This window comes from Syngnathoides biaculeatus, chromosome 2, assembly GCF_019802595.1.
Source record: "Syngnathoides biaculeatus isolate LvHL_M chromosome 2, ASM1980259v1, whole genome shotgun sequence".
Classification (NCBI taxonomy): domain Eukaryota; kingdom Metazoa; phylum Chordata; class Actinopteri; order Syngnathiformes; family Syngnathidae; genus Syngnathoides; species Syngnathoides biaculeatus.
The window spans coordinates 5095812-5119664 of NC_084641.1; the positions used below are offsets into that span (position 1 = coordinate 5095812).

At 44.0% G+C, this 23853-nt stretch overlaps 3 protein-coding genes across 9 annotated transcripts in view; all 3 read left to right on the top strand.

Moving 5' to 3' along the window:
• The window catches only part of mical1 (microtubule associated monooxygenase, calponin and LIM domain containing 1), a 34752-nt gene extending 30907 nt beyond the window's left edge, over positions 1-3845 (top strand). For 3 of the 4 annotated variants that reach the window (XM_061828361.1, XM_061828371.1, XM_061828379.1), the window contains exons 22-24: positions 713-806; positions 2882-2955; positions 3267-3845. In XM_061828361.1, coding sequence (XP_061684345.1) covers positions 713-806; positions 2882-2955; positions 3267-3460 — 362 coding nt within the window. In that variant the 3' untranslated portion in view covers positions 3461-3845. Of the gene's footprint in view, positions 1-712; positions 807-963; positions 1083-2881; positions 2956-3266 lie in introns of all 4 variants that reach the window. The other variant, XR_009796202.1, reaches the window with a different exon arrangement.
• Positions 3846-4628: 783 nt separating this feature from the next.
• Positions 4629-17190, top strand: camk1gb (calcium/calmodulin-dependent protein kinase IGb). Of its 4 annotated transcripts, none has more exons than XM_061828420.1 (16): positions 5451-5633; positions 5727-5864; positions 5959-6018; positions 6457-6563; positions 8893-9005; positions 9561-9686; positions 10104-10178; positions 10262-10400; positions 11596-11719; positions 12351-12426; positions 12755-12867; positions 12934-13012; positions 15022-15109; positions 15412-15725; positions 15810-15913; positions 16274-17190. In XM_061828420.1, the coding sequence occupies exons 5-15, from the start codon at positions 8920-8922 to the stop codon at positions 15865-15867; spliced, it is 1278 nt and encodes a 425-aa protein (XP_061684404.1). In that variant the 5' UTR covers positions 5451-5633; positions 5727-5864; positions 5959-6018; positions 6457-6563; positions 8893-8919; the 3' UTR covers positions 15868-15913; positions 16274-17190. The 4 variants fall into 4 exon arrangements, with proteins under 4 accessions (XP_061684395.1, XP_061684412.1, XP_061684404.1 ...); XM_061828434.1 differs by having other exon boundaries at positions 6461-6563; XM_061828411.1 differs by lacking the exons at positions 5451-5633; positions 5727-5864 and adding an exon at positions 4629-5074 and having other exon boundaries at positions 5899-6018.
• A 1370-nt stretch (positions 17191-18560) lies between these two features.
• taf8 (TAF8 RNA polymerase II, TATA box binding protein (TBP)-associated factor) lies at positions 18561-23535 on the top strand. Its single transcript, XM_061828446.1, has 8 exons — positions 18561-18772; positions 19561-19720; positions 19851-19949; positions 20017-20079; positions 20166-20290; positions 21080-21227; positions 21689-21831; positions 22998-23535. The coding sequence occupies exons 1-8, from the start codon at positions 18725-18727 to the stop codon at positions 23136-23138; spliced, it is 927 nt and encodes a 308-aa protein (XP_061684430.1). The 5' UTR covers positions 18561-18724; the 3' UTR covers positions 23139-23535.
• Positions 23536-23853: the final 318 nt, after the last annotated feature.

Consider the following 23853-nt stretch of genomic DNA (forward strand, 5'->3'; position numbering starts at 1 on the left):
AAGATAAGCTGTGACCCACTTTTATAGAAGTTAAGAACAATATGGACAGCGCATTGTTCAAACCTAGCCTTTGGGAACATGTGTATCATATTTTTAATTGTAACTACGCATTCTTGCTGTACATATTCAAAGTGCCTTTCTGAGAACCCGATTTAAAAAAAAAAAAAAAAAAAATGAATATTTCAACTACATCTTTAAAAATGAATATAAATAAAAGAATCTACTTAATTACGCCAATTCCACAAAACTTCACTTCAAGTAAATCTTGCCACTGATCTCTTTTGGTAAGTTCCAAAGTAATAAAGTTTTTGACACATGCTTGTCAAAATAATGTTATTTTCCAAATAAAAGACAAGTCTAAACTGGGATGCAAGCTAAATATTTCACATGTGTACAGAATTCGAAACGCACAGTCTTATTAGGAGCTTTTTACAACACAGTCATGAAGTCATCATTAGTGTAAATATGTGTTTGTAAAGAAACTTAGAGCGTACTTAGTCTTGACCACGTGACCCCTGGCAAAATAGTTCAATACTGGCCATCAGTAACCTCAGAACGTCATAAACCCAGGACCCCTTATGATTTTTTTTTTTCCCTACCTGTCTGGGGATTGTGACTCACCACAAACTCAGAACCTTGGCTCTTAACCTGTGTAATATACAGTATATCATATAATTTCTATTTATTGATGTGCAATATGTTCCACTTCCAGAGATGGAAACCTCCCCCGACATGATTGAAAGTTGGATCCAGCTTGTTCACGAGAAGAACGCCCTGGTCTCTGAGGAGTCTGACCTGATGGTGGCGTAAGTGTGCACCTTCGCTCACGTGAGCGCTGCTGTCGTTGATTTGGCTGTGGATGTGCCCACTGTCGTTAATTGGACACACTAAATTGCCCCGAGGTGTGATTGTGAGTGTGCCTGTTGTCTGTCTCCATGTGCCCTGGGATTGGCTGGAAACCAGTTCAGGATGTACCCCGCCTCTTGCCCGATGACAGCTAGGATTGGCTCCAGCACTCCCGCGACCCTTATGAGGATAAGCGGCTCAGAAAGTGGATGGATGGATGTGCCCATTGTTCTCTTGTAATGTTTGCTTCATCTCCCTTTTCACTCTGTCTTCATCCCAACGCAGCTGTCCGAAATAGTTTGCTACACATACAGTATCTGAAGATTTTTGGAAATCTTAAGCTTCCTTCCATTACGTCGGTTTCCTCTTCTTTTTGTTTGTCCTTTTATTGGGTTGACATGATATTGGAAATCCTAAAAACCTATTCTGGTGGGTCTTTTCTGCCCGGCCTTTGAGACTAGGATTTCCCATACTTATCTGACAATAAATGAGCTTTGCTCTGATTGGATTGCTCATCTTCCCTAATTTAAATATGGAAAACAGCTTGGCTCGGATTTGTCCATATCGCGGCGTCTGCTAGCGTACAAGCTTGGAACAGCCAAACATTCGTAGTGTCCTTCGACACAACATTTAAACTCGAGACCCTCAAAAGATCTTTTTTTTTTCCCCCAGTTACGTTGAACATATGTTTACTGTACTTTCTTTGCACCACACTGTTATGGTCCTCCCACCTCGCCCATCTTCAGCAGGTTCTCGGCGCACACTCGTCCGGTGAAAGTGTTCTGCAAATTGCCAGCGCGACAAGGCACTCTGACTGCTTCCTTCAATAGTGTATATATTTTTTTCCTTGACAGTTTTATTCCCCTTTTCAGACCCTCGTTCCCCCGGTGGCGGGTAGGATGCCCGATGTGATGGTCTGAGCGCTCCGGGTGCTGAAAAGTCTTTTGTCAACTTCCGGCCAGTCTGAAACATCCCCATCCATGCTTCAACATGTGCCATTCGACAACTTGTCACCGAGTGTTCGTGTTCGCTATGGATGTCTCAGAAAGACAAACAATGCAAACATATATATAGATATATCTTTTTTTTATCAACTTTTGTTTTAAGGTTAGGGTTAGGATATAACTGATGTTAGCTCCCTTTATCTAGAAGAAGGGGAACTATGAGACTGGGGTATTTCCCAGTAAGCGTCTGCTAGGTACCCAGAGTTCCCCAGTTAGTAACGCATGTGCATTAATCACAAGGAGACTTTTCAGCACGGGGGACCACTCAGACTGTTAGACTGGCCCCCATTTCGACTAACCGCAAATGTCTCAAAGCTAAACCATGTCACAGACTAATTTTGACCCATCTTATGCGTAAACCAGTAGAAACAAAAATACCGTCCTACATGACAGAAAGCTTGTGTAATCAAAGTTGATCTAACAAAAACGAAGAAGAAACATGGCAACAAGCAGATATACAAAATGTATCATAGAAGAGGAAACACCAGATGTGCGAATGATTGTGCTCTTGGAAATATGTTTTACTGGAAAATTGCAAACTGAAACAAAAATTGGAGACCGTGTCAAAGATTTTATGGTCTCGTGCACAAGCTAGAAGTGACTTTTAAAAGGAAGCTGTCGCATTTCATGTAATTGTGATTTACCGTTGGTTCTGGATTGGCTACATTTCTGCATCACAGTTCACTGACAAGTCGTCTTTCCCTGCATATAGTTTTGTTTCTACATATTGAACATTTAATATTTAATATCAGCTGTGGCCTGATTATTGGGTGAAATTCCCTCCTAACCCACCGCAGACCACAGTATATTTTTTATGGGGTAATCTTAACTTAAGAGGACCTGCTCAATGTGGGAAGTGTCCTGAGGCAATTTCTCATCGTTATTGGCGCTATTGACTGTCAGTAGAACAGGTTTGACTCGGCCGGATCACGCTGGGAAGATTGAGCCTTTTTTCACATCGCATGCAAGTTTTGTGCTTCACGTTCGCATTTAGCTGCATCCTTCACCACCTGTGTTGACGCTTCCCCCAGGTCTCGACAACTGGAGCTCGAAGACCAGCAGAGCACGCTGGAATTGGAGCTGAGGAAATACGTTGACTTGAACGGTGCGTATCTGCACAATATTTTTTTCGCACAGCCGCCAAAGTTGAGGCCCGCCGGCGACGATCGTCTATCTGCTTTAAGTAGCTTGCCAAAATCCTACTTCATTTGTTTAAAACTAAGTTGGGTCCTTGTAACTCAAGGTACCACTTCGTATTGCTTTTGTTGTTAATTCGGTTGCATTTTTCATATTTGCAACAAGCGGGATTACTGTATACACATATTTTGGTTTGACTGTTTTAAGCCCTACCACACCTTCGAGGGGAGTCTTCTGCTGTATTGTGTAACTTAGCTGTTTTTGGCTTCCATATGTCAGACAAGACACCAGAGCAGCAAGCGGAAGAGGAACGTGTCCTACAGCAGATGATCGAGGTGGTCGACATGCGGGACTCCCTGGTGTCGTTCCTGGAAGAGAAGAGACTGAAAGAGCTCCAAGAGGAGCAGGACGTCCTTTCGCTCATGGAGGCTAAGCGCCATTCCAAGGCGGGACCTCAAGTTCTATGGCAGTAAAAAAAAAAAAAATTAAAAACAAAAAAATCTTTTGGGCACATTTGCACTTGAAACACAAATGCAGAGCCAAAGAAGACTCAACAATGAGGAGATGAAAGAACAAGCTTCCATCCGGACCAGCAGGAAATGCCATAATGATGATGATGATGCACAAAGGGCGGCTCATCATTGCGCGGCGAGGGAGCTGACCTGGATTTGGCTCGTAAACAGGCCGAGACAAAGCAGTGTGAAATGACTGCTTTGCAGATGAAGGATGATGAGATGGAGGCTTTGAAAAGGTTCACGTTGTTCGTGCTGCTTCGACTATTGCACATTGAGTGAGGAAGAACATGCTTTGTTTGCTACTTGTTATGGTCAATTAAACTGCAGCAGGGTGGCACTAAAAGGTTGTTCCAGTCATTGGATGGGAGGGATTCGTCATTTCATTGTCATTATGTGTTCCTCAATCCAGCTATTGGGCGGTTACAGCCCCCCCCCCCAAACAAGAAAAAAAGCCCAGCTGTTTGTCTTTTTTTTTTTTTTTTTTAAACTGCACTCAAGATTATTTGGAGAGTGCTTTCAAAAAACATATATAACAGCTGCGGATATGACTGAGCATTAAAAAAAAAAAACATGAATGGAACATGAAAAATATAAATAAATGCTGCTGTTGTCAAAATATTCAAAAGGCGCTCTCTTCAGGAACCTTGACAGGGACTTCCCAAATACCCGTGTTGTTGGAGTTGGTCGTGTTTCTACGGGGGTTAAAAAAAAAAGTGTACAGAAGTTTCCAGGAGAATCTCGTTCTTCCTGTGGCCAAGGGTCTTCTACTACCAGAAACTGTTGAGGGACGATCTGTGCTCTAGTGATGTGTACTGAATCCGTTAAAAAAAAAAGTTCAAATAATTTTAAGTGCTTCCTCATTCCATAACATCCCTGAGGTTCACGTTCATCGAAGGACTATGCGTTGTTATATATTTGTAAAGGGGGAAAGGCAAGAAGATTTAGGGAAGGGGGAAAAAAGTGCTAAATTATCAGGTCGTTCGCTCTCTCTTCCTCTTTCTCCCTCTAGCCCGCCGGCGTGACTTGGAGGGAAAAGTGTACATACATACATTATTCATTTATACTTTAAATGATATTGTTTCCACGTGCTTGACTGACTCAAAATTATTGTGAAGAAAGGGCTCCTCCCCGCGGGGACGTCAGTATTGGCGGTTAAAATCGTCATGAGTACATTCGCTACGTCGTACATCGTTCTTTGGGGAAACTAATCACTTATTGTATTTGTACGTCGCTCCTGAGCGGATCTTAAATGAACGAATCTTCAGTTCTTCACAACGCCAGCTGAGTGAACGAGTCCATTCTCACTCCACCACCTTCACGGCGTTGCTTGACGCTGGCTCCTCATTGGTCATTCGCTGGCGAATCGCAAATCACCTGGCAGTGGGCAAATGAAGTGTCCCCCAGGCTTGCACGCCGGCTGCTCATTGGTCATTCGCTGAATATTCAGACGTGACTGACGTCTCCGCTCCCACAGCGGCTGCCAAGATAAAGGAACAAATCACTCGAGCTCCAGTCCAGGAACTCAAGGATATCTCCAGACCTTAGCAAGAGCTAACCTTTTGGCTAACACTGGTAAAGCATTCAGTCATGGCTTACGTGAAACATGCATTTTCAGGATACACTCAATGAATCATTTCAAGCTAAAATTTCAAATGTGATGGAGTAATTCATTTTTTGAGTTATTCATAAAGTATAAAGGTCGCCTTTAACGGTCTGATTGCATTTGAAATACATCCATCCATTTTCTTTTGCTGCCTATCCTCACGAGGGTTGCGGGGAGTGCTGGAGCCTACCCCAGCTGTCAACGGGCAGGAGGCGGGGTACACCCTGAACTGGTTGCCAGCCAATCGCAGGGCACATCGAGACAAATAGCCGACCTCACAATCACACCTGGGGCTACTTAGAGTCTCCAATTAATGTTGCATGTTTTCGGGATGTGGGAGGAAACCGGAGTGCCCGGAAGAAATCCACGCAGGCACGGGGAGAACATGCAAACTCCACACACGCAGGTCCGGGAATGAACCCGGAACCTCAGAACTGTGAGGCCAACGCTCTACCAGCTGATCCACTGTGCCTGCATTTGAAATGTATCCTGAAATTTCACCCCAAAGCCCAATATCCCCAACATATTGTGAGTAGGTTTTGAGTATGATAATTATTTTCCATCAATTAGTCCATTTTGTGAGCCAGAGTCAGCCGCAGTGTTTCCCACCTGTCGACACAGCATCTCGGGGCTTCTTTTTGCCTGCGGAGGACAGAGTCGGGATTCAAATCCAGGGGCTCCTGGACTGTGGGACAGACGCAATGACCACCTTCACCCCTCCTTACAATTGGCTCATTTCACTCGCCGCGACAATCAAAGGTTTTTCAATGATGTTCACTTTGTCGCCTTTCAGTGCTGGGTTTAATCAGGGCCCCTCCTCTTTCTGGTCGGCCTCCTCCTCTTCATCCTCCAGGCCGTTGTGACCTTCCAGTCGCGCACACACGGCGGGGAGCTCACAGCAGCGAGTCACCAGGTGAGTCCTGAAAAATGGATCTATTGATAGACGTGCATAAGCCCTCTAGTTCATGTCAAAATTTTAAAAATAAGGAGGGGCATCCAAATGATGAGATAGAACTGTGATTGATTATCGTCTCATTCGACACTCTCATGAAACTGCAATGACTGCAAATTGTGTGGTATAAATATGGATAATCTAAACAGTCAATAGAATGCCTGTTATAATGAAGGACTGTTGTCATTTTTTTTTTGCCATTGTTTGTTTGCAGCATGGATTAAAAAAAAATAATTTGGATCTGCGATTTGGAGATGACAATCTCTGTGTTTGGTGACCCATGCAGCTAAAAGAAATTCTCGTTGTAATTTTTACTTTCAGTGTTATGAAAAAAGAATGTGAGCTGGAGTGTATGCCAATCAAGTAAAAACATGGATGTGTTTTGTTTTTCTTTGAAAGAAAGAGTCGACATTATTTGTGTGTGAGGCTTTTGAAGCTGTCGATGCGAGCGGATGAAGACGTTCTAATCCGTTACATAAGAGAAGACAGCAGCAGGGGAGAGCAAAGTGGGTAACCTTCTCCTCTCAAGTGTCCCTAATCTGCCTTTAATTCCTTTCTAAATAACTCTTGTCAAATCGTTTGGTTTGATTCAATACACATCTTTAATGATTTTCCCAAATGGACTTGTTTGGGATTCTCTGTAATCAATAAAGGATCCAACTCATACATACATTGAAAGCCATTTTTTATTTTTATTTTTTGTGGTGCCGAAGGTTCTCAAGTACCTCTGTGAAGGCCAAGCACCTTCAGCCGGCCATTCTTTTGCTAGACAGTGCTATACATAGGACATTTGGAAAGTCCAATTAAGTCAGAGACCACCCAAGAATTGCAAATTCATACTTGTTGGGAGGTCATGGGAGGCCAATATTTGTCATTTAAAAAGAAAAAAAATCACCCTCAAGTCATTACAAATTGGTCAGTCGTCATAGTCTCAATCCTTTGCCAGGACTCACCAATATGAATGTCGTACTAATGACCAGGGAGGGACCTCGACGTCCCCAGTACAGTGTATACATCTATAGAGCTTTTGTGTTGGTTGCCAAATTTCCCCAAATGTGTGTATAAAAAGTTGGCCAACGCCTGCGTTGCCCGCCAGACCAAGTTTATACAGTGAAGAAAATAAGTATTTGAACACCCTGCTGTATTGCAAGTTCTCCATCTTAAAAATCATGGAGGGGTCTGGAATTTTCATCGTAGGTGCATGTCCACTGTGAGAGAGATAATCTAAAAATAAAAATCCAGAAATCACAATGTATGATTTTTTTTTTTTTAACTTTTTCTGTGATACAGCTGCAAATAAGTATTTGAACACCCGTCAATTAGCTAGAATTCTGACCCTCAAAGACCTGTTAGTGTCTCTTTAAAAGTCCACCTCCACTCCGTGTATTATCCTGAATCAGATGCACCTGTGTGAGGTCGTTAGCTCCATAAAGACACCTGTCGACCCCATACAATCATTAAGGTTCAAACTTCTAACATGGCCAAGACCAAAGAGCTGTCCAAGGACACCAGAGACAAAATTGTACAACTGCACACGGCTGGAAAGGGCTACGGAGAAATTGCCAAGCAGCTTGGTGAAAAAAGGTCCACTCTTGGAGCAATCATTAGAAAATGGAAGAAGCTAAACATGACGGTCAATCTCAATCCGAGTGGAGCCCAATGCAAGATATCACCTCTTTGGGTCTCAGTGATCCTTAAGAAGGTGAGGAATCAGCCCAGGACTACGTGACAGGACTTGGTCAATGACCTGAAAAGAGCTGGGACCACTGTTTCCAAGGTGACTGTTGGGAATACACTAAGACCTCAAACCAGCACATGTCAAGTTTTCCAATGACCATTTGGATGATACAGAGGAGTCATGGCAGAATGTTTTGTGGTCAGATGAGACCAAAATGAAGCATTTTGGTCATAATTCCACTAACCGTGTTTGGAGGAAGACGAATAATGAGCTCCATCCCAAGAACACCATCCCTACTGCGAAGCATGGGGGTGGTAGCATCATGCTTTGGGGGTGTTTTTCTGCACATGGGACAGGACGACTGCACTGTATTAAGGAGAGGATGACCGTGGCCATGTTTGTGAGATTCTGGGGAACAACCTCTTTCCCTTAGTTGAGCATTGAAGATGGGTCGTGGCTGGGTCTTTCAACATGACAATGACCCGAAGCACACAGCCAGGAAAACCAAACAGTGGCTCTGTAAGAAGCATATCAATGTTCTGGCGTGGCCTAGCCAGTTTCCAGACCTAAACACAATCGAAAATCTTTGGAGGGACCTGAACCTCTGTGTTTCTCAGCGACAGCCCAGAAACCAGTCTGATCTAGAGAAGATCTGTGTGGAGTAGTGGGCCAAAATCCCTCCTGCAGTGTGTGCAAACCTGGTGAACAACAACAGAAAACATTTGACCTCTGTAATTGCAAACAAAGGCTACTGTACCAAATATTAACATTGGTTTTCTCAGGTGTTCAAATACTTATTTGCAGCTGTATCACACAAATAAATTGTTAAAGAAATCATACATTGTGATTTCTGGATTTTTATTTTTAGATTATCTCTCTCACAGTGGACATGCACCTACGATGAAAATTCCAGACCCCTCGATGATTTCTAAGTGGGAGAACTTACAATATAGCAGGGTGTTCAAATACTTATTTTCTTCACTGTATGTTCAGTCCCATCTGAGCTGTGACCTTCATGATGTCTCATCCCAAAAGACTCTGCTTCCTGTCGCGATGGACATCTGTTCACTCGGGATTAGCACTTCTTCAATTGTCGCATTGTCTGGTTTCGAGTGAGCCCTGTGAAAGTGTTTCTTCTCCTCTTTTGTGTCGCCAAGCAATCCGGGCCAACGTCTGCCACAGACATGGGCCGTCAGGAGGCCGACGGCGTGAGGAAAAAGAACACGCAAGACATCCGGGAGATTTTTGACTTCATTGAGGAGTTGGGATCGTAAGTGCGCCGAACTCAGACTGACATTCATACATACTTGCGTTTGTTTTTTTTTTTTATTTTCATCTATTTGTGGGTCGAGGCGCATATCGTACATTTGAAGAATCATCCATCCGTACATTTTCTGAGCCGCTTATCCTCATGAGGGTCACGCGAGTGCTGGAACCGATCCCAGCTGTCAACGCGCAGGAGGTGGGGTTACACCCTGAAGTGGTTGCTAGCCAATTGCAGGGCACATAGAGACAAACAGTCGTATTCACAATCACACCTAGAGGCAATTTAGAGTGTCCAATTAATGTTGCATGTCTTTGGGATGTGCGAGGAAACCGGAGTGCCCAGAGAAAACCCACACAGGCACGGGGAGAACATGCAAACTCCACACAGGCGGGGCCGGGATCGAATCCGGGGCCTCAGAACTGTGAGGCCAAAGCTTTACCAGCTGATCCACCGTGCCGCCAACTCCAAGACATTCAAGGCTTATTTATGTGTACATCCGTGACAGCAAGATCAAATGTTAAACTCATCCTCTGTGCGTCTGTGTGTTCCCTGAAACAGGGGCGCCTTCTCCGAGGTCTTTATGGTACGGGAGAAGAAGACGGGAAGGACTTTTGCGATGAAATGCATCAAGAAGAAACAATGCATTGACACCAATCTGGAGAACGAGATCGCCGTGCTAACGAGGTACGTAGCAGCCGCATCTCGAACGCTGGCCAACTGCTGAGCAGGGTGCCTGCGAGTTGCGACGTTTTCTTCCACCATCTGGCGGTAGGGTCCAAAAAGCACGAGTACAGTATCTCAGATTTTCAGCTGTACTGTATCCATCCATTCTTCCATTTTCTGAGCTGTGTCGCGGGAATGCTGGAGCCTATCCCAGCTGTCTATCCCAGGGGCAATTTAGAGTCTCCAATTAATGTTGCATGTTTTTGGGATGTGGGAGGAAACCGGAGTGCCCTGGGAAAACCCAAACAGGTAGGGGAAGAATATGCAAAGTCAACACAGGCGGGGCCAGGATTATTTTAGTCAAAAAAACAAAAAAAAAAAACCTAAAACATGGGATGAATTTCTTTTTTTTTTTTTTTTTTTTTTGTCCTTGAACAGAATACAACATGAGAATGTGGTGGGGATGGAAGATTTCTATGAAAGTCAGACTCATTTCTACCTGATCATGCAACTGTGAGTTGAAATTGGAGGAATTCTGGCACCGGGAGCAGTTCAAACACAAAAGCTTGTCTGTCTGCATGTCCACCTATGACCAGCGTGTCTGGCGGCGAGCTCTTTGACCGTATCCTGGAGCGAGGCGTGTACTCTGAGATGGACGCCAGCCGCGTGATCCAACAGGTGCTTTGTGCTGTCAGCTACCTGCATCACAACGACATTGTGCATCGGGACCTCAAGGTACAACTTTGAAAACTAGATCTCTACAAAATAAACCCCTCCTGACAAGAGAACGAAAAAAATAACCAAAACATTGGTGGATTGGGGAAGTGTTCACAGCTCTTCACTCTTTCCGCATTTTATGTTAGGGTTAGGATTATTTTAACCAATCACCTTTTGGACATTTGACATTTGGCTACTAGGTGTCAGGTGGAATCCTCGTATCTGGAAAACCACCACTTTTCAGAAACTACATTATGTGCAGAAAGCAGAGATACAATACTGACATCCCCAAACCAGGCGCCCTCAACGCCGCAGTTGATCTTCGAAATTCTGTCCATACGCGTTATGAACACAATTGGTGACAAAGAGGAACCTCAGCTGAGTCTGAGTTTTTAACTTTTGTCTGTTTATAGTGTCACTCAATTCCTTGTTATCTTTGTGCTTCTGCCACAACACCAATTTCCCTTTAAGGGCCAAAAAAAGAGATTCTGATTCTGAAGGCGTTATAAAACGCAAATGGGCCCTGATCGGAAAGAGGTTTTCTTGCCCAGCTCTAAAAGGTTCACAGGCCAGAGGAGCCGTCACAGTTTCAAGTGGTCAAGATATTGCTTGTCTGTACATTTTACCCAAGTCTCCAGATTTGATACGAGTGACATGTCCCACTTCAACTTATGTATGACAAATACAGTACAGAGTGGTTTCAGTTCATCAGGTAGTAGCACGTATGTGCCTTGGATATCTTTGTGTCATTGATGGTTCAGTGTTCCATTGCCCGACCTGATTGCAGCTGGTGTGGGTTTGGTCTCTGCTCAGCGACGAAGTGAAAGTGAGTGTGAACGCGTGTCCCATCTTTACGTCCCCTCCGACCCACTGGCGATCATCTCAGAGCCTCGTTGTGAGGAGAGCCTCTTTGAAAGTGTGCAAAAATATACCGCAGACTTCCTCTGTATCGTCAATCATGTTTCATCCGAGCGTGTTTGCTTGTACATACAACACGCGATGCAGCCTATAAACGTCTTCATCAGCTGTCTTTCGATCCAGAATAATATGTGCCAGATACTTGACCTCACGACAGACTGTAAGTTTCTTGGTAAATCGTGTTACGTCAGGAAAATGTAGACGTTTGTCCTCCCTGCTTCTACAAATCAGGATGACACACTTCCCCGCACTGCTGCATTTTTCATACCACTCTGCACATTTTGTCTTTGTGTAGCCGGAGAACATCCTGTACTACAGCCCGGAGGAGAACTCCAAGATCATGATCAGTGATTTCGGTTTGTCCAAAATGTTGGACAAGGGTGTCATGTCCACTGCCTGTGGCACTCCGGGTTATGTTGGTGAGGAATCTTTAATCCTTATGCGGTTACTACAAACTTGGGCTCATTTTATTCATTCTAAAGCTGTTTTGACAACTGTAAATCACACATGTGTACAGTCTTGAATATACACGTTAGCTAATGTGCAGAGGTAGCCTAGCACACATTAGCCTAGCCATCATGTTAGCTGTATGCCAAAGTAAGATCAGAATAAGCCAAAGAACATTGTTTTCTACTTATTTTAACCTACCGACATGCCAATGCGGTATTACATTCTTCACCACGGGGGAGTCAAGTTATCGTCATTATCACCACGATGGTCATCCCGGTCGTCATACCCCGTTGCACGAAGGAGCAGCAGGTGCCGTCGCCATTTGCGGTGTTTTCTAGACAGCAAAGAAAATTCTTCCGCTTTGTGCTGGATGCTGCAGGCATCACGTCAACAAAGCATTTCCTCTGATTTTATGTATGCCAGTCACAGAGATGGTTCGGGGAAATTTCATTCAAGATACATAACCAAGTGAAAGTTGTACAAAATATGAATAGGAAAATCAAGTAGAGATACATGAAAATTTTACTACGGGGGCGGGGAATTTGTTCTTACTTATATAACAAGAATCCTAACTTGTTCAACATGTTTCCTTCCTGGCAGCTCCTGAAGTGTTGGCACAGAAACCTTACAGCAAGGCAGTGGACTGCTGGTCTATCGGTGTGATCACGTACATCTTGTGAGTTTCAAACACAAATAATCAGCCCTTTGAGTAAATTGATCGCACACTCGTAATAATCTTCCTCGAATGTGATGGCAACTTCTTCACAAGCGCTGCCTTATAATAGAAATAAACTGAATGACCAGAAAACTATGGTAAGCGGACTCTGAAAAGCTCATTATGCATTGGAAAGATGGAGTCGGGGATATCTGAACTGTTTGCAGTCAAACGTTCAAAGGGCGTGCTGTAGAAAGCCGCCGCTCTGCCAAATATTTTCTGATGATTCGTCTCCCGTGAAGCTCCACACTCATCTCCTCACTCTGAATGGTATGGCGCATCTTTTCAGATTGTGCGGATATCCCCCGTTCTACGAAGACAGCGAGACGCGCCTCTTCTTCAAGATCACTCAGGCTCAGTACGAGTTTGACTCGCCATTCTGGGATGACATTTCCGAATCGGGTACGACGTGGCCGCCCCAGTCGTTTGTCTTGGGTCTTTCATCAACTCCTTTCTTGATCAACGCAGCCAAAGACTTCATCCGCAACATGATGCAGAAGAATCCCCTCAAGCGCTACACCTCTGAGCAAGCGCTCAGGCACCCCTGGTGAGTGGAAGATTTTACGACAAACAATCATTTCAAACCTCAACTTCATACCCTCATTTTAAGAACGGACCTAATTCAAGACCTCAAACTACTTCAAACCCTCATTCAAAAACCTAACCTAACTTCAAATATTCCTTTAAAACAGTAACTTCAAACCGTCATTTAAAACCATAACCTAACTTCAAACCCTCATAGACAACCTTGTCCCAACTTGACACATTTAAAACACTAACATCAAAAACTCAGTTAAAACCCTAACCTTACTTCAAACTTCTTCTTTTCCTTTCGGTTTGTCCCGTTAGGAGGCACCACAGCGTGTCATCTTTTTCCATCTAAGCCTATCTCGTGCATCTTCCTCTCTAACACCCACTGTCCTCATGTCCTCCCTCACAACCTCCATCAACCTTTTCTTTGGTCTTCCTCTCGCTCTTTTGCCCGGCAGGTCCATCCTCGGCACCCTTCTACCAATATACTCACTCTCTCTCCTCTGAACATCTCCAAACCATCAAAGTCTGCTCTCTCGAACCTTGTCTCCAAAACATCCAACTTTGGGTGTCCCTCTAATGAGTTAATTTCTAATTGTATCCATCCTACTCACTCCAGGAGAAAACCTCAACATCGTCCTTTCTGCCACCTCCAGTTCTGCTTCCTGCTGTCTCTTCAGTGCCACCGTGTCTAATCCGTACATCATGGCTGCATGGCCTCACCACTGTTTTATAATCTTTGCCCTTCGTCCTAGCAGAGACTTTTCTATCACATAACACACCAGAGACCTTCCGCCAGCTGTTCAAACCCCGTTTGGACCCGTTTCTTCACTTCCTTACCACACTCACCATTGCTCTGGGTTGTTGACCCCAAGTGTTTCAAGTCGTCCACCCTCGCTATCTCGTCTGCCTGTAGCCTCACTCTTCCCCCTCCACCCCTAACCTTACTTCAAACCCCTCGGAGAAAACCTTAACCTAACATTAAACACAGATCTAAAACCTTAGTCGAACTTCAAATACCCTAACCTAACTTCGAACGCTCGGTTAAAACTTTGACTTAATGTCAAACACTCTTGTACTTGAACATTCAAAAACCCTAAACCCTAATTTGAAAAAAGCCAAAGTACAAATTTCCACATCAATGAAAAGGGAATGTTGCGTAGATGTGAGGTGAGGAGAACCAGTTCTGGAACTTTCCTTTCTGCGTACAACCCGAGTGTTTTCACAGCGAGCATCCAACTGCTCCCTTCAAAGCCAGCAACTCCCTTTGAACTTTGACCTCCTGCCCCTTCCTTGAAGATCCATGTCCCCGGTGAAGGTCTTCCTTTTGTGGGTTATTTGTACACATTGCATATTTCACAATGGGTGCTGTTGAAGTTGTTGCGTTCGGATGAACAGACGATGGAGAAGAAGATTATATTTAGCCAAGCGTTGCATATTTAATTGGCTGGCGCTGTTGCTCAAACCGCACAGAGACAAAAGCTTTCAGCTAAGAAAGCATCATAGAACTCACTGACACGCTAGAAAGACACAAATATGTCAGGAAGAAAGATGAGATATGCATGCAAAGAAATTTAACACTGTAAAAATTCCAATTCAACTGATGTGAAACATCGCTAATGAATTCAAAGTGGGAATGTTCCATCCGTGCCCAGAGCTGGGTTTTGTGTAAGACTTGCTGGCTTTTCCTTCAAAATATCAATATCAGAGTATCGAAAAATATATTTTCCCTCAAAAATATCAAGTTATTATAACTTTTTATTGAAATTGCACTACTGGTTATGAGTTGATTTATCTTAAAAACAAAAAAGTACCATAATTCTACAGTTGTAGGTAGTATTCAGAGACATTATTAATAGACAGGTCAAATTCCTGCGTGATTAGCAGATAGTTTTGAGTAAATGTACTGATATATTCTTCATTTAATTGGTTTTTCCTCCTTTATTTTCAGTTTTGAAGTTGCACGCATAAACTTTAGATGTCAGGCCACACTGACAGCACCATTTCCGTTACGTGCTTTCCTAGGATCACCGGAAAGACGGCGCGGAGCCGGGACATCTACGATTCGGTCAGCGAGCAGATCCAGAAGAACTTTGCCAGGTCCAAGTGGAAGGTCAGTGCTCACTGATTTCCTGCCTTGCTTCGGTCAAGCCCATTGCGGGCCCACTTTCAACGTGGAATACTCAAAATACTTGAAAAGGCCCCAGTGAGGATAAGCGGCATAGAAAATTGATGGATGGAATTTCAATATTTACAGAAAGATTTTTATCCACTACAGGTTGTTTTATGTTGGGCTTGAACAGTGAACGTGATTTAATATTCTGAAATGCCGTCGTTAATTGCACGCTTTAGTTTCTTTTGTCGAGATCCAGTGTGGTTCTGACTTGAAAACGTGGACTTGCGGTATGTCGGCAGCGAGCCTTCAACGCCACCGTGGCCGTCAACCACATGAAGAAACTGCAGCTGTCCCACGCCAAGCGGCTACCCGAGGCCGCTGGCGTCCCGAACACCCAGGGAGTCGATGAGTCCCCTCCGGTCTCACGACGCAAGCGTCTCGATCCCGAGGAGGAGACCGAAGCGCCCGGGGATCACTCCAGCACGCTCGCCGGCCACGTGGACTTGAAATGCCGCTTTCGTCCGCTGAAAGCCAGCCAGAGTGCACACCGCTCACCCGCCGTTGCTGAGCAGGGGAAGTACATCTACCACTCGGAGCCCGCCAACCTCAACGGGTCCGTATCAGCGTCGGGCCACGCCACTGACGTTGGAATAGCCGATGGAGCGGCGCTCACTCAGCAGTTCTGCTCTCATTTCAGATATGACAAAACCAGAATCGGCAAGACCCTTCAGACCAGCGTTTGCGCCGTCATGTGAAGCTCAATTGAATTTGACTCGGGGGATAAAAAAAACTCTTTTCACAGTAGGTGAAGAATTCATTTCACTTCCATACACATAAAGAACCTACTCGAAGAACCCACTGATGCCCGAGCACTGAGCCTTTTTCACTTTTATCTGTGACATTTTTATCTGGCGCTGTGCCCTGAGAATTTTCCTGTAGTGGCCTGTCAGGGCACTGATCTGCATTTTCAGCCTAAATGCTGATATTTTGTCCCTCGAAGTTGTGTGAATTGATTGCCAGGTGTCTGTTGTCTTCATTTGGTTTGCCTTTCTTTTGGCTACACTGCTTCCAGTGCCTATGATGATTTTTAGAATTGCAACCTGACATGTAGTGATCGGATGAAAAATGACGGCTGTGTGTGTGTGTGTCCTCCCTCTGCAGGTCAGTGTGGTTGGCTTGACTCGGCTTGCAGCTGTTTTTCTGTCTACAGCGCCACCTGGTGCTGGGAAGGGGAAGCGGTTGATCCTGTGACGAGACCCCCTGGCCCCCAGGTCTCGAGCTACTCCAACCACTGGGACAGATTTGCCATTTAGATTTAGTGCTCTAGATACGAAAGTGCCGATGAGACCTTCCACAAATGAGTAAACACATATTTGCACAAATAGACCCAGGTAATAGCGTCCACTCAGATTAAAGCGCAATGATGGGCTCGCTTTACGCAGCCCTTATGCTTCCTGTCACGTGTCAGACCAAATCGATTACAGTGGGCAACACGATTTTTGTTTAGTGCTGAATACAAGCTGTTTTCAACTAATTTTAGGGTGACGAATCCAAAACCGATCAGTTTTTCTCTATCACGTCAAATTTTTCAACTATAATCCCCAGTTTCTTAAAAAGTATGAAAAATACTATACTTAACAGATATGAGCCTGTTTTATAAAACCTTTCAAATATTGACATACAATTAAATGTGAAACACAACAGGCATAACTGCTTTGTTTATTTAACACTATTTTGTTTGCCAAAGGATATGGCACAAATCCATTTAATTCCTATTTTGCACGTTTTCCGTATGCACAGTTTTTTTTTGCAAAGTATGTAAAAAATAAAAAAATAAATAAATAAATACATAAAGCGGCAGATTATCTGAAGCTCATTCATACTGAAAATTTTGACTCGCCTCCCCCAAAAAAAAGAAAAAAAAAAACACCCAGCGGGCAGCTCCCCATGACCTGAAAAAACAACAACTTATAGTGATGTTATGTATGTATCAGGCATTTTCAGAACAACTAACTGAAATAAAGTGCTGTATGCAAAAACAATTCCAACAAGACTATTGCACAATACGGAAGCGAATTACTACCACACCAAAAAAAAAAGGTCGCATTTCACACAATTATGTGATAGGTTTTGCATAACTATGTGAAACGTTTCACATAATCATGATTATGTGAAACGCGACCTTTTTTGGGGGGGTGTGGCAGTAATACGCTTCCGTATGTACAATGTATAATTCAGAAACAATAAAACAAGAACAAATTCCTCTGAACTCCCATGGAAAGTTTGACCAACAGGCAATGGTCAACTTCGAACCCTTTTTAGTTTTCATCACTGCATGTGGGGGGAGCTTGGAATGTTTGACGACTTCTCGTGAAAAACGAAACTCTCACAAGTCATCACGAACGTCCCATGCACAATGAAGACCAGATGTTTTTGTCACATGACTTTCATGATCCATCACCCCTCCCTCCTGGATTTCAAGAATGTTACGGGGCGGCGTGGGGCTTCGAGGGCCGCATTTCTCTGTTCGAAGCTTATTTTTTTCCGAGTTTCGTGTGTCCTGCACATGTTTGTATTTTATTACGTGCGCCGCAATTGAAACCTTTTGCCATAAATGTTGAAACCTGCTTTTCATTTGCCCAAGCCACTTATCCTCATAAGGGTTGCGGAAAAGCTGGAACCTATCCCAGCTTGCTTTGGGCAAAAGGCGGACGACACCCCTGGTTGCCAGTCAGTCACAGTGTAGATATGGACACCATCACTGAGCGGGAATCAATCACACGCTGCCCACACCAAAGGCAGGCGTGTGTACCACTACACCATCTGTGACATCGACCTATACACAGACTCTTATCCAGAATACACTTTTATATGTGTGTCATTTGTGTTTATAGTTATTAAGGTTGTTTTCAATCAGATGATTGAACAATTACAAAAGAAGTACGAGAAGGAAGTATAACAAAGTCAAGTGGCATACATCTGCATTTATTTTTTAAACATTTTGGGCTCACAGTTCTGAGGTCAGGGGTTCGATCCCGCCTGTGTAGAGTCTGGATGTTCTCCCCGGTGCCTGCGTGAGTTTCCGCCAGGAACTCCGGTTTCCTCCTGCATCCCAAAAAACATGTATTAATTGGAGACTAAATTGCCAAAATTAAGTGTGAGTGTGACTGTTGTCTGTCTCCATGTGTCCTGCAATTGGCTGGCAATTGGCTGGCAACCAGGTTAGGATGTACCCCGCCTCCTGCCCGTTGACAGCTCCAGCACTCCCGCGACCCCCGTGGGGATAAGCGGTGAAGAAAATGGATGGCTGGGTTGATTTTCACTACTCAGGTAACGTATTTTGATGTTGGCGAACCAGCTATTCTTTCAAGAAGTACTGGTCTATATACGCGTGCGCAGAATGGCCTCATTCCAACGCTCAAGTAGATGAAATTCCATTTGTAAACACGCGAGGCAGCAGGCAAGGCGGTCCCGACAAAAATCCGCAGGAAGTGACGTTCCGGCTACGACGGCTCAGTGTTTGCTAATGTGGACTACATAAGGATTAGGGGAGAAAGCGGCAGCTAAAACTAAAAGTTGTTCATGTGAGCGACTGCCGCCTGTTGAAACGTGATGGCGGATCCTGCCGTGGCAACGGGCGCTTCGCTGGCTGCTGGCGGGGTGAGAAGGCGTTGAATGCGGCCGACAGACAAGCGAGTTTGCGGGCTATGCTAACCTTTGACGTACTCTACGTTGGTGAATAAAGAGGAAGCAGTATCGCATCAGTCATCGGCTTGAGCATCCCATGCGGTGTCGAGTCTTGTTCAGTAAATTGAACATTAGACGATAGTCTTAAATGAATTGCTTTTGTGTAAAATATGCACATTACTGATTTTCTCCCTTACACGTATGCAAATATCCGATGGTGACGTCATGGAAGTAGCCACAGCATACGTAGTGGGGAACCTCTTCAACTCTCAACTCACATCGCGCTCATTCCGAACTTTTTATTTCTATTTGACTTCTGGGTCGCAGATGTGCTGGCATCCATCTCAGTTAACTCCGAGTCACCGGTGGAGTACGCCCTGAACTGGTCGCCAGCCAATCGCAGGGCACACATAGACAATCATTCACACTCACATGTACGCTTACAGGCATTTAACGTCATAAATTAACCTTACGTGTGTAGAAGTCAGAGTACCCGGAGAAAAGCCACCCACGCATTGAACATGCAAAACTCCACACGGGCCAGGCCAGACTTGAACTCGTACCCTCAGAAGTGTGAGCCATTACTGGCATCACTGGCCATAACAGTAGTGTGACAGAAAATTGGAGTGACACGTTATTTAACCTTTATGGATCTTTATTTTCAGATTCCTGATCTTGTATCGCCACACTCCTGGTATTGGTCATACTTATTCTGTACGTGAGTCTAATGGTGACTGAATATATTTCCCGTGCCTGCCCAGCGTCCAGGTGGCAATAAAGCAGCCACCAGCCCGGGGGAGAACTACCAGCTGGCTCGACGGCGGACCCTGCAGGTGGTGGTGAGCGCCCTCCTGACGGAGTGCGGCTTCGACTGCGCCGAGAAGGCGGCCGTGGAAACACTCACCGAGATGATGCAGAGTTGTATGTCTGTCTCAATCTGCGCCAAACACTTCTTGCAATATTGTTATTCTAAAAATTCAGAAGCACACTTCTTTGTTTGTGCGATGAATAACAAATCTTTTTCGTTTGTTTGTTTGTTTTTGTATTTCAGATATAACGGAAATCGGGCGCTGTGCTAAATCATATTGTGAACACACAGCCAGAAGCATCCCAACTCTGTCGGATACTGTGGTGACACTCATTGAAATGGGTGAGTTACGCGATGCATATTGATCATGTGAAAGGTCAGAAATGAAATTGTTTGATTGTCTGTGCAGGGTTCAATGTCGACACTCTGCCCGTCTATGCCAAGCGCTCCCAGAGGATGGTCATCACCGCACGTGAGAAGCCTCACCATCAGTATTATCCCTGACGGCGTCGACTTAAACAGGTTCAGTGAAAATCTCTCTGATTTGATGACTTTCAGCTCCAGTCACCAACCATCCAATGACGCCCAAAGCTCTGTCAGCCGGACAGAAGCGTACACACCCACCTCACATCCCCGGCCACTACCCGGAATTCCCAGACCCGCACACCTACATCAAAACCCCCGTGAGTGGAAAGTCTTATTTGGCGTACTTGACCTAGGCCACGGATGGTAAACTGAAATGGATGTTGTGTAATGTATTACTGTAAACATTTTTTTATTTTTTTTTATTTTTGGTGGGCTTTGTTCATCTGAGATGACACACTGTGGTGACCCCTGATGGGACAAGCCGAAAGGAAAAGAAGAAGAAATGCCCAGTTACAGTACTTGGTTATAGGCACTACAGTATAAAAAAAAATCAAATATTCTAAAATGTTGCGCACTCTATCCAATCTTAACAGACTTGTGTGCTTGGTCATGGTGATATTGTTGACATGTCACAGAGTGGTTTTCGTGAGCTACGAGAATTTAGTGTGCTTCCTAGTTCCAAATCTATTGTGAAAGGTGAATGCCTTGGCAAAATAACTACTTTTACAAGACCAAAAATAGCATGTTCCAGAATCCAAATACTTTTGTATTCCTCAAGGTAACTAACTCATTGTGCTTTGCATGAATGAAAGCATTTTTACTCAAATGCCACTTGACTTTTTTTTTTTTTTTTTTAAGTCTCTTGGGCTCATAATTTCTTTTTTCTATACGCAAAGGGGTGGGGGAGGGTGATATATTTATATGAAGAAGAAAAAAAAGTGGATTTAATCTTAAGGCCATATTGTGCACCATTAGCACAAAGTAATAAAAAGAAATGTAGTGATGCATGCGCCGACGATTGGGATTATGACCCATTTGCCCTTAAACGCACCTCGGTCCCAGCTGTCCTCCGCTCACGCGCTCGGCCGGCGTTCTCGTCTCTGCAGACGTTTCGGGAGCCTGTGTCGGACTACCAGGTGGTGCGCGAGAAAGCCGCAACCCAGAGGCGGGACGTGGAGCGGGCACTCACACGCTTCATGGCCAAGACCAGCAAAACCCAGAGCCTCTTCAAAGACGACATCAGCGCCTTCCCGCGTAAGTGACGTCAACCCCAGCTGAACTCTGGCTGAACGTCATTTATTTCAATCCAAAGTTCTGGGGAACAGAAAATGCTGGAAGTGAGCTTTTTTTTCTGGTGGTAGAAGAGAGTCTCGCTTCCTTTCTCTCAATTCTCTCAAAGAATGTCACAGAACACTGTGTTTTGTGGCTCTGAAAGATGGTTCAGAATGCTGTGAAAAAGGCCGCTTGACAACAAGGGTGACAACCAGTCAGTGAAGTGAGGGCGAACGTTCACTTTTCCAAGTTGCTGCTTTTCTCCCATTGGAAATTTATGGAATTTTGCAAACATGCTCCTATGTTCACGTTTAAGACAGTTTATTATCTTTATTGCATAGCAGAGTGAGAAGAGCTTTCGGGTCACCGAGAGAGAAATGAGACCCAACCCTTTGTTAGCGTCAGTGTGGCGTCTTATTCAACGTGTTCTGCGTTGTCTTCAGTGATCGCGGCGCAGCCGAGCTCCATCCCATACCTCAGCGCCCTCCTGCCGTCCGAGCTGGAGCTGCAGACTTTGGAGGAAACGGACTCGTCGGAACAGGACGACCAAACGGACGGCGATAACGCGGCCGGGAACGTCATGAATGTAAGCAGTCGCTGCTCTGGTGCACCGTGGTGGTACTCGCGCGATGGAAAAATGCCATTTTGCCAGTATGTAGGTCACCGGGAATGGACGCCGAGAAGTGTGGATGCACGATAACGGTTTTCTACGCTAAGTTTAAGTTTTTCTCCAAACGGATACCTGATTTTATATTTATCCTTTATTTTTTTATATCAGGGGTCTTTAAAGGTTTGCAACCAAGAAGCCCAAACTGATGGAAAGATGCAGCAGGGACTCGCTACCTATGTGAATAGAATTGTTTAACTAAGGGTTAAAAAAAGTTTTAAAAAAGTCAGTTTAAAAAAAAGTAATAATAATGCAGGGTTCAGAATTAATTAATCTCATAACATTTTAATCATTTGATAGTATTTGTACTGAAAAACAACTTTTTTTTTAAAGTCAAAAGTATTTTAATGGATGACCGAATCAAATAGTTGACAAGAATATTGCGACGGCTGGAGAATTCCATTTAATTGCATTTTGATACAAAGTAGTTGAAAAGCAAAGAGAAAATATCCCTAGTCAAAATTCAACAGGCTTAAAGTTTAAAGTATTTTTCAGAAGAGTCATGCCTTTAAAGGTTTTCTGCATGGGAGTTGAAAGGGTGGACCAGCTCACTACCTACAAAGGTGTGTGTGTGTCAGTAAAATTACCGGTAGAAAGAACCTCTTACAAAGTTAGATCTAACCTTTAAAATGATCTTTTATTACATGTCAGCTTAAAACAAATAAAAAGGTAATTGCCAATATCAGTCAAAAAGCTTATTGGCATTTGGTCTTTGACCAACCTGGCGGATAATCACTGTACGCTTTCAAATTTGAATAAAACTGGGTAACTTGATTATTTTGCAGTATCTCCTTTTATCCTTTATTTCCGTCTGCAAGTCAGGCAAGCCCCTCTCCAATTCGCTAACAAGTTTCAGTTAAAATTATCCCCCAATAAGGTGGTACGGGCTGTAATGTGTTTCAAAATGAGTCAAAATTTTCAAACGACATCAGTTGCTTTAAAAATTATAAAAACTGTGGCCACTTGTCCCATTGCAATCAAGAGGGAACCTTCAATTTTGTGAATTTGTGGTTAGTTCCCGTTTATCCATTTTCCCGACTTTGGTGTCCCTCATGCAAGCCACCGTTCCCATCGGTGTTTTTCAGGACGACCCGGTGGTGGACAAAGAGAACGCCATGCTTCCTCCGGGCGGCGCCATGGCCTCCACGAAAGGAGGCGAGGACAACGTGATCGACAACCCGTACTTGCGGCCAGTCAAGAAGCCCAAAGTGAGGAGGAAGAAATGAGCCTCAGCCCCACGGGATGCGGGCAAGCTTTCAGATTGCTTTTTTCTTTTTTTGCACCCCTCTGCTGGTTGCCATGGTTACTTGGACTGTTCAGCTCGAGAGCACTGTAGCCTGATTTCATTTTTTTTTTTTTTCATTTATAGGAGGACATGTTTAAAAGCAGTATTTTGTAATCTGGTGACACAAAGGAGGCATTTTGTGAATAAAATTTTTTTTTTTCTCCCTTTTGAACCCTTTTTTATTTTAACTCATCAAGATGGGTTTTTTTTCGACCCTGGGTTATTAATCTGGTTCTCTCAACTGTGCTAACGTCCAGTCACATGTTCCCAAGGGATCCAAAACCAAGTCTTTGTATTATCTATAACTCTCTTCATAATTAAAAGCACAACTTACATGACATTTGAGTTTAACCAGCTATCAGCTATCAGATAAACTAGTTAGCTCGCGTGTGACAAATGTAATGAGATGTTGGATCTCTATTCTTTTGAGTTTTCAGACCTTGCATCTTGCAGGTCCAAATTGAAGGATCTTCAGAGGTCTTTGCATGCATTTCGTGTTTTGGTGGCCCTCCATGCAGCCTTATTTTTTTTTTTAAATAGTTTTTTACATTTCATTTAAGCAAGTGAAAGTAACACCACACCAAAAAAAAAAAAAAATTCTAAACACAATATTCAGTCTGTCTGATTTCTTTGAAAGCCTTGCTTTTCACTCGACG

Excerpts from the sequence above, each read along its gene's own strand:
- camk1gb (XM_061828411.1), top strand. The coding sequence starts at position 8,920 with ATGGGCCGTCAGGAGGCCGACGGCGTGAGGAAAAAGAACACGCAAGAC. Across the intron at positions 9,687-10,103 it reads GAGATCGCCGTGCTAACGAG|AATACAACATGAGAATGTGG; the intron begins GTACGTAGCAGC and ends GTCCTTGAACAG. Across the intron at positions 15,110-15,411 it reads TTGCCAGGTCCAAGTGGAAG|CGAGCCTTCAACGCCACCGT; the intron begins GTCAGTGCTCAC and ends GTATGTCGGCAG.
- taf8 (XM_061828446.1), top strand. The coding sequence starts at position 18,725 with ATGGCGGATCCTGCCGTGGCAACGGGCGCTTCGCTGGCTGCTGGCGGG. Across the intron at positions 18,773-19,560 it reads CTTCGCTGGCTGCTGGCGGG|CGTCCAGGTGGCAATAAAGC; the intron begins GTGAGAAGGCGT and ends GTGCCTGCCCAG. Across the intron at positions 20,080-20,165 it reads GAGGATGGTCATCACCGCAC|CTCCAGTCACCAACCATCCA; the intron begins GTGAGAAGCCTC and ends GATGACTTTCAG.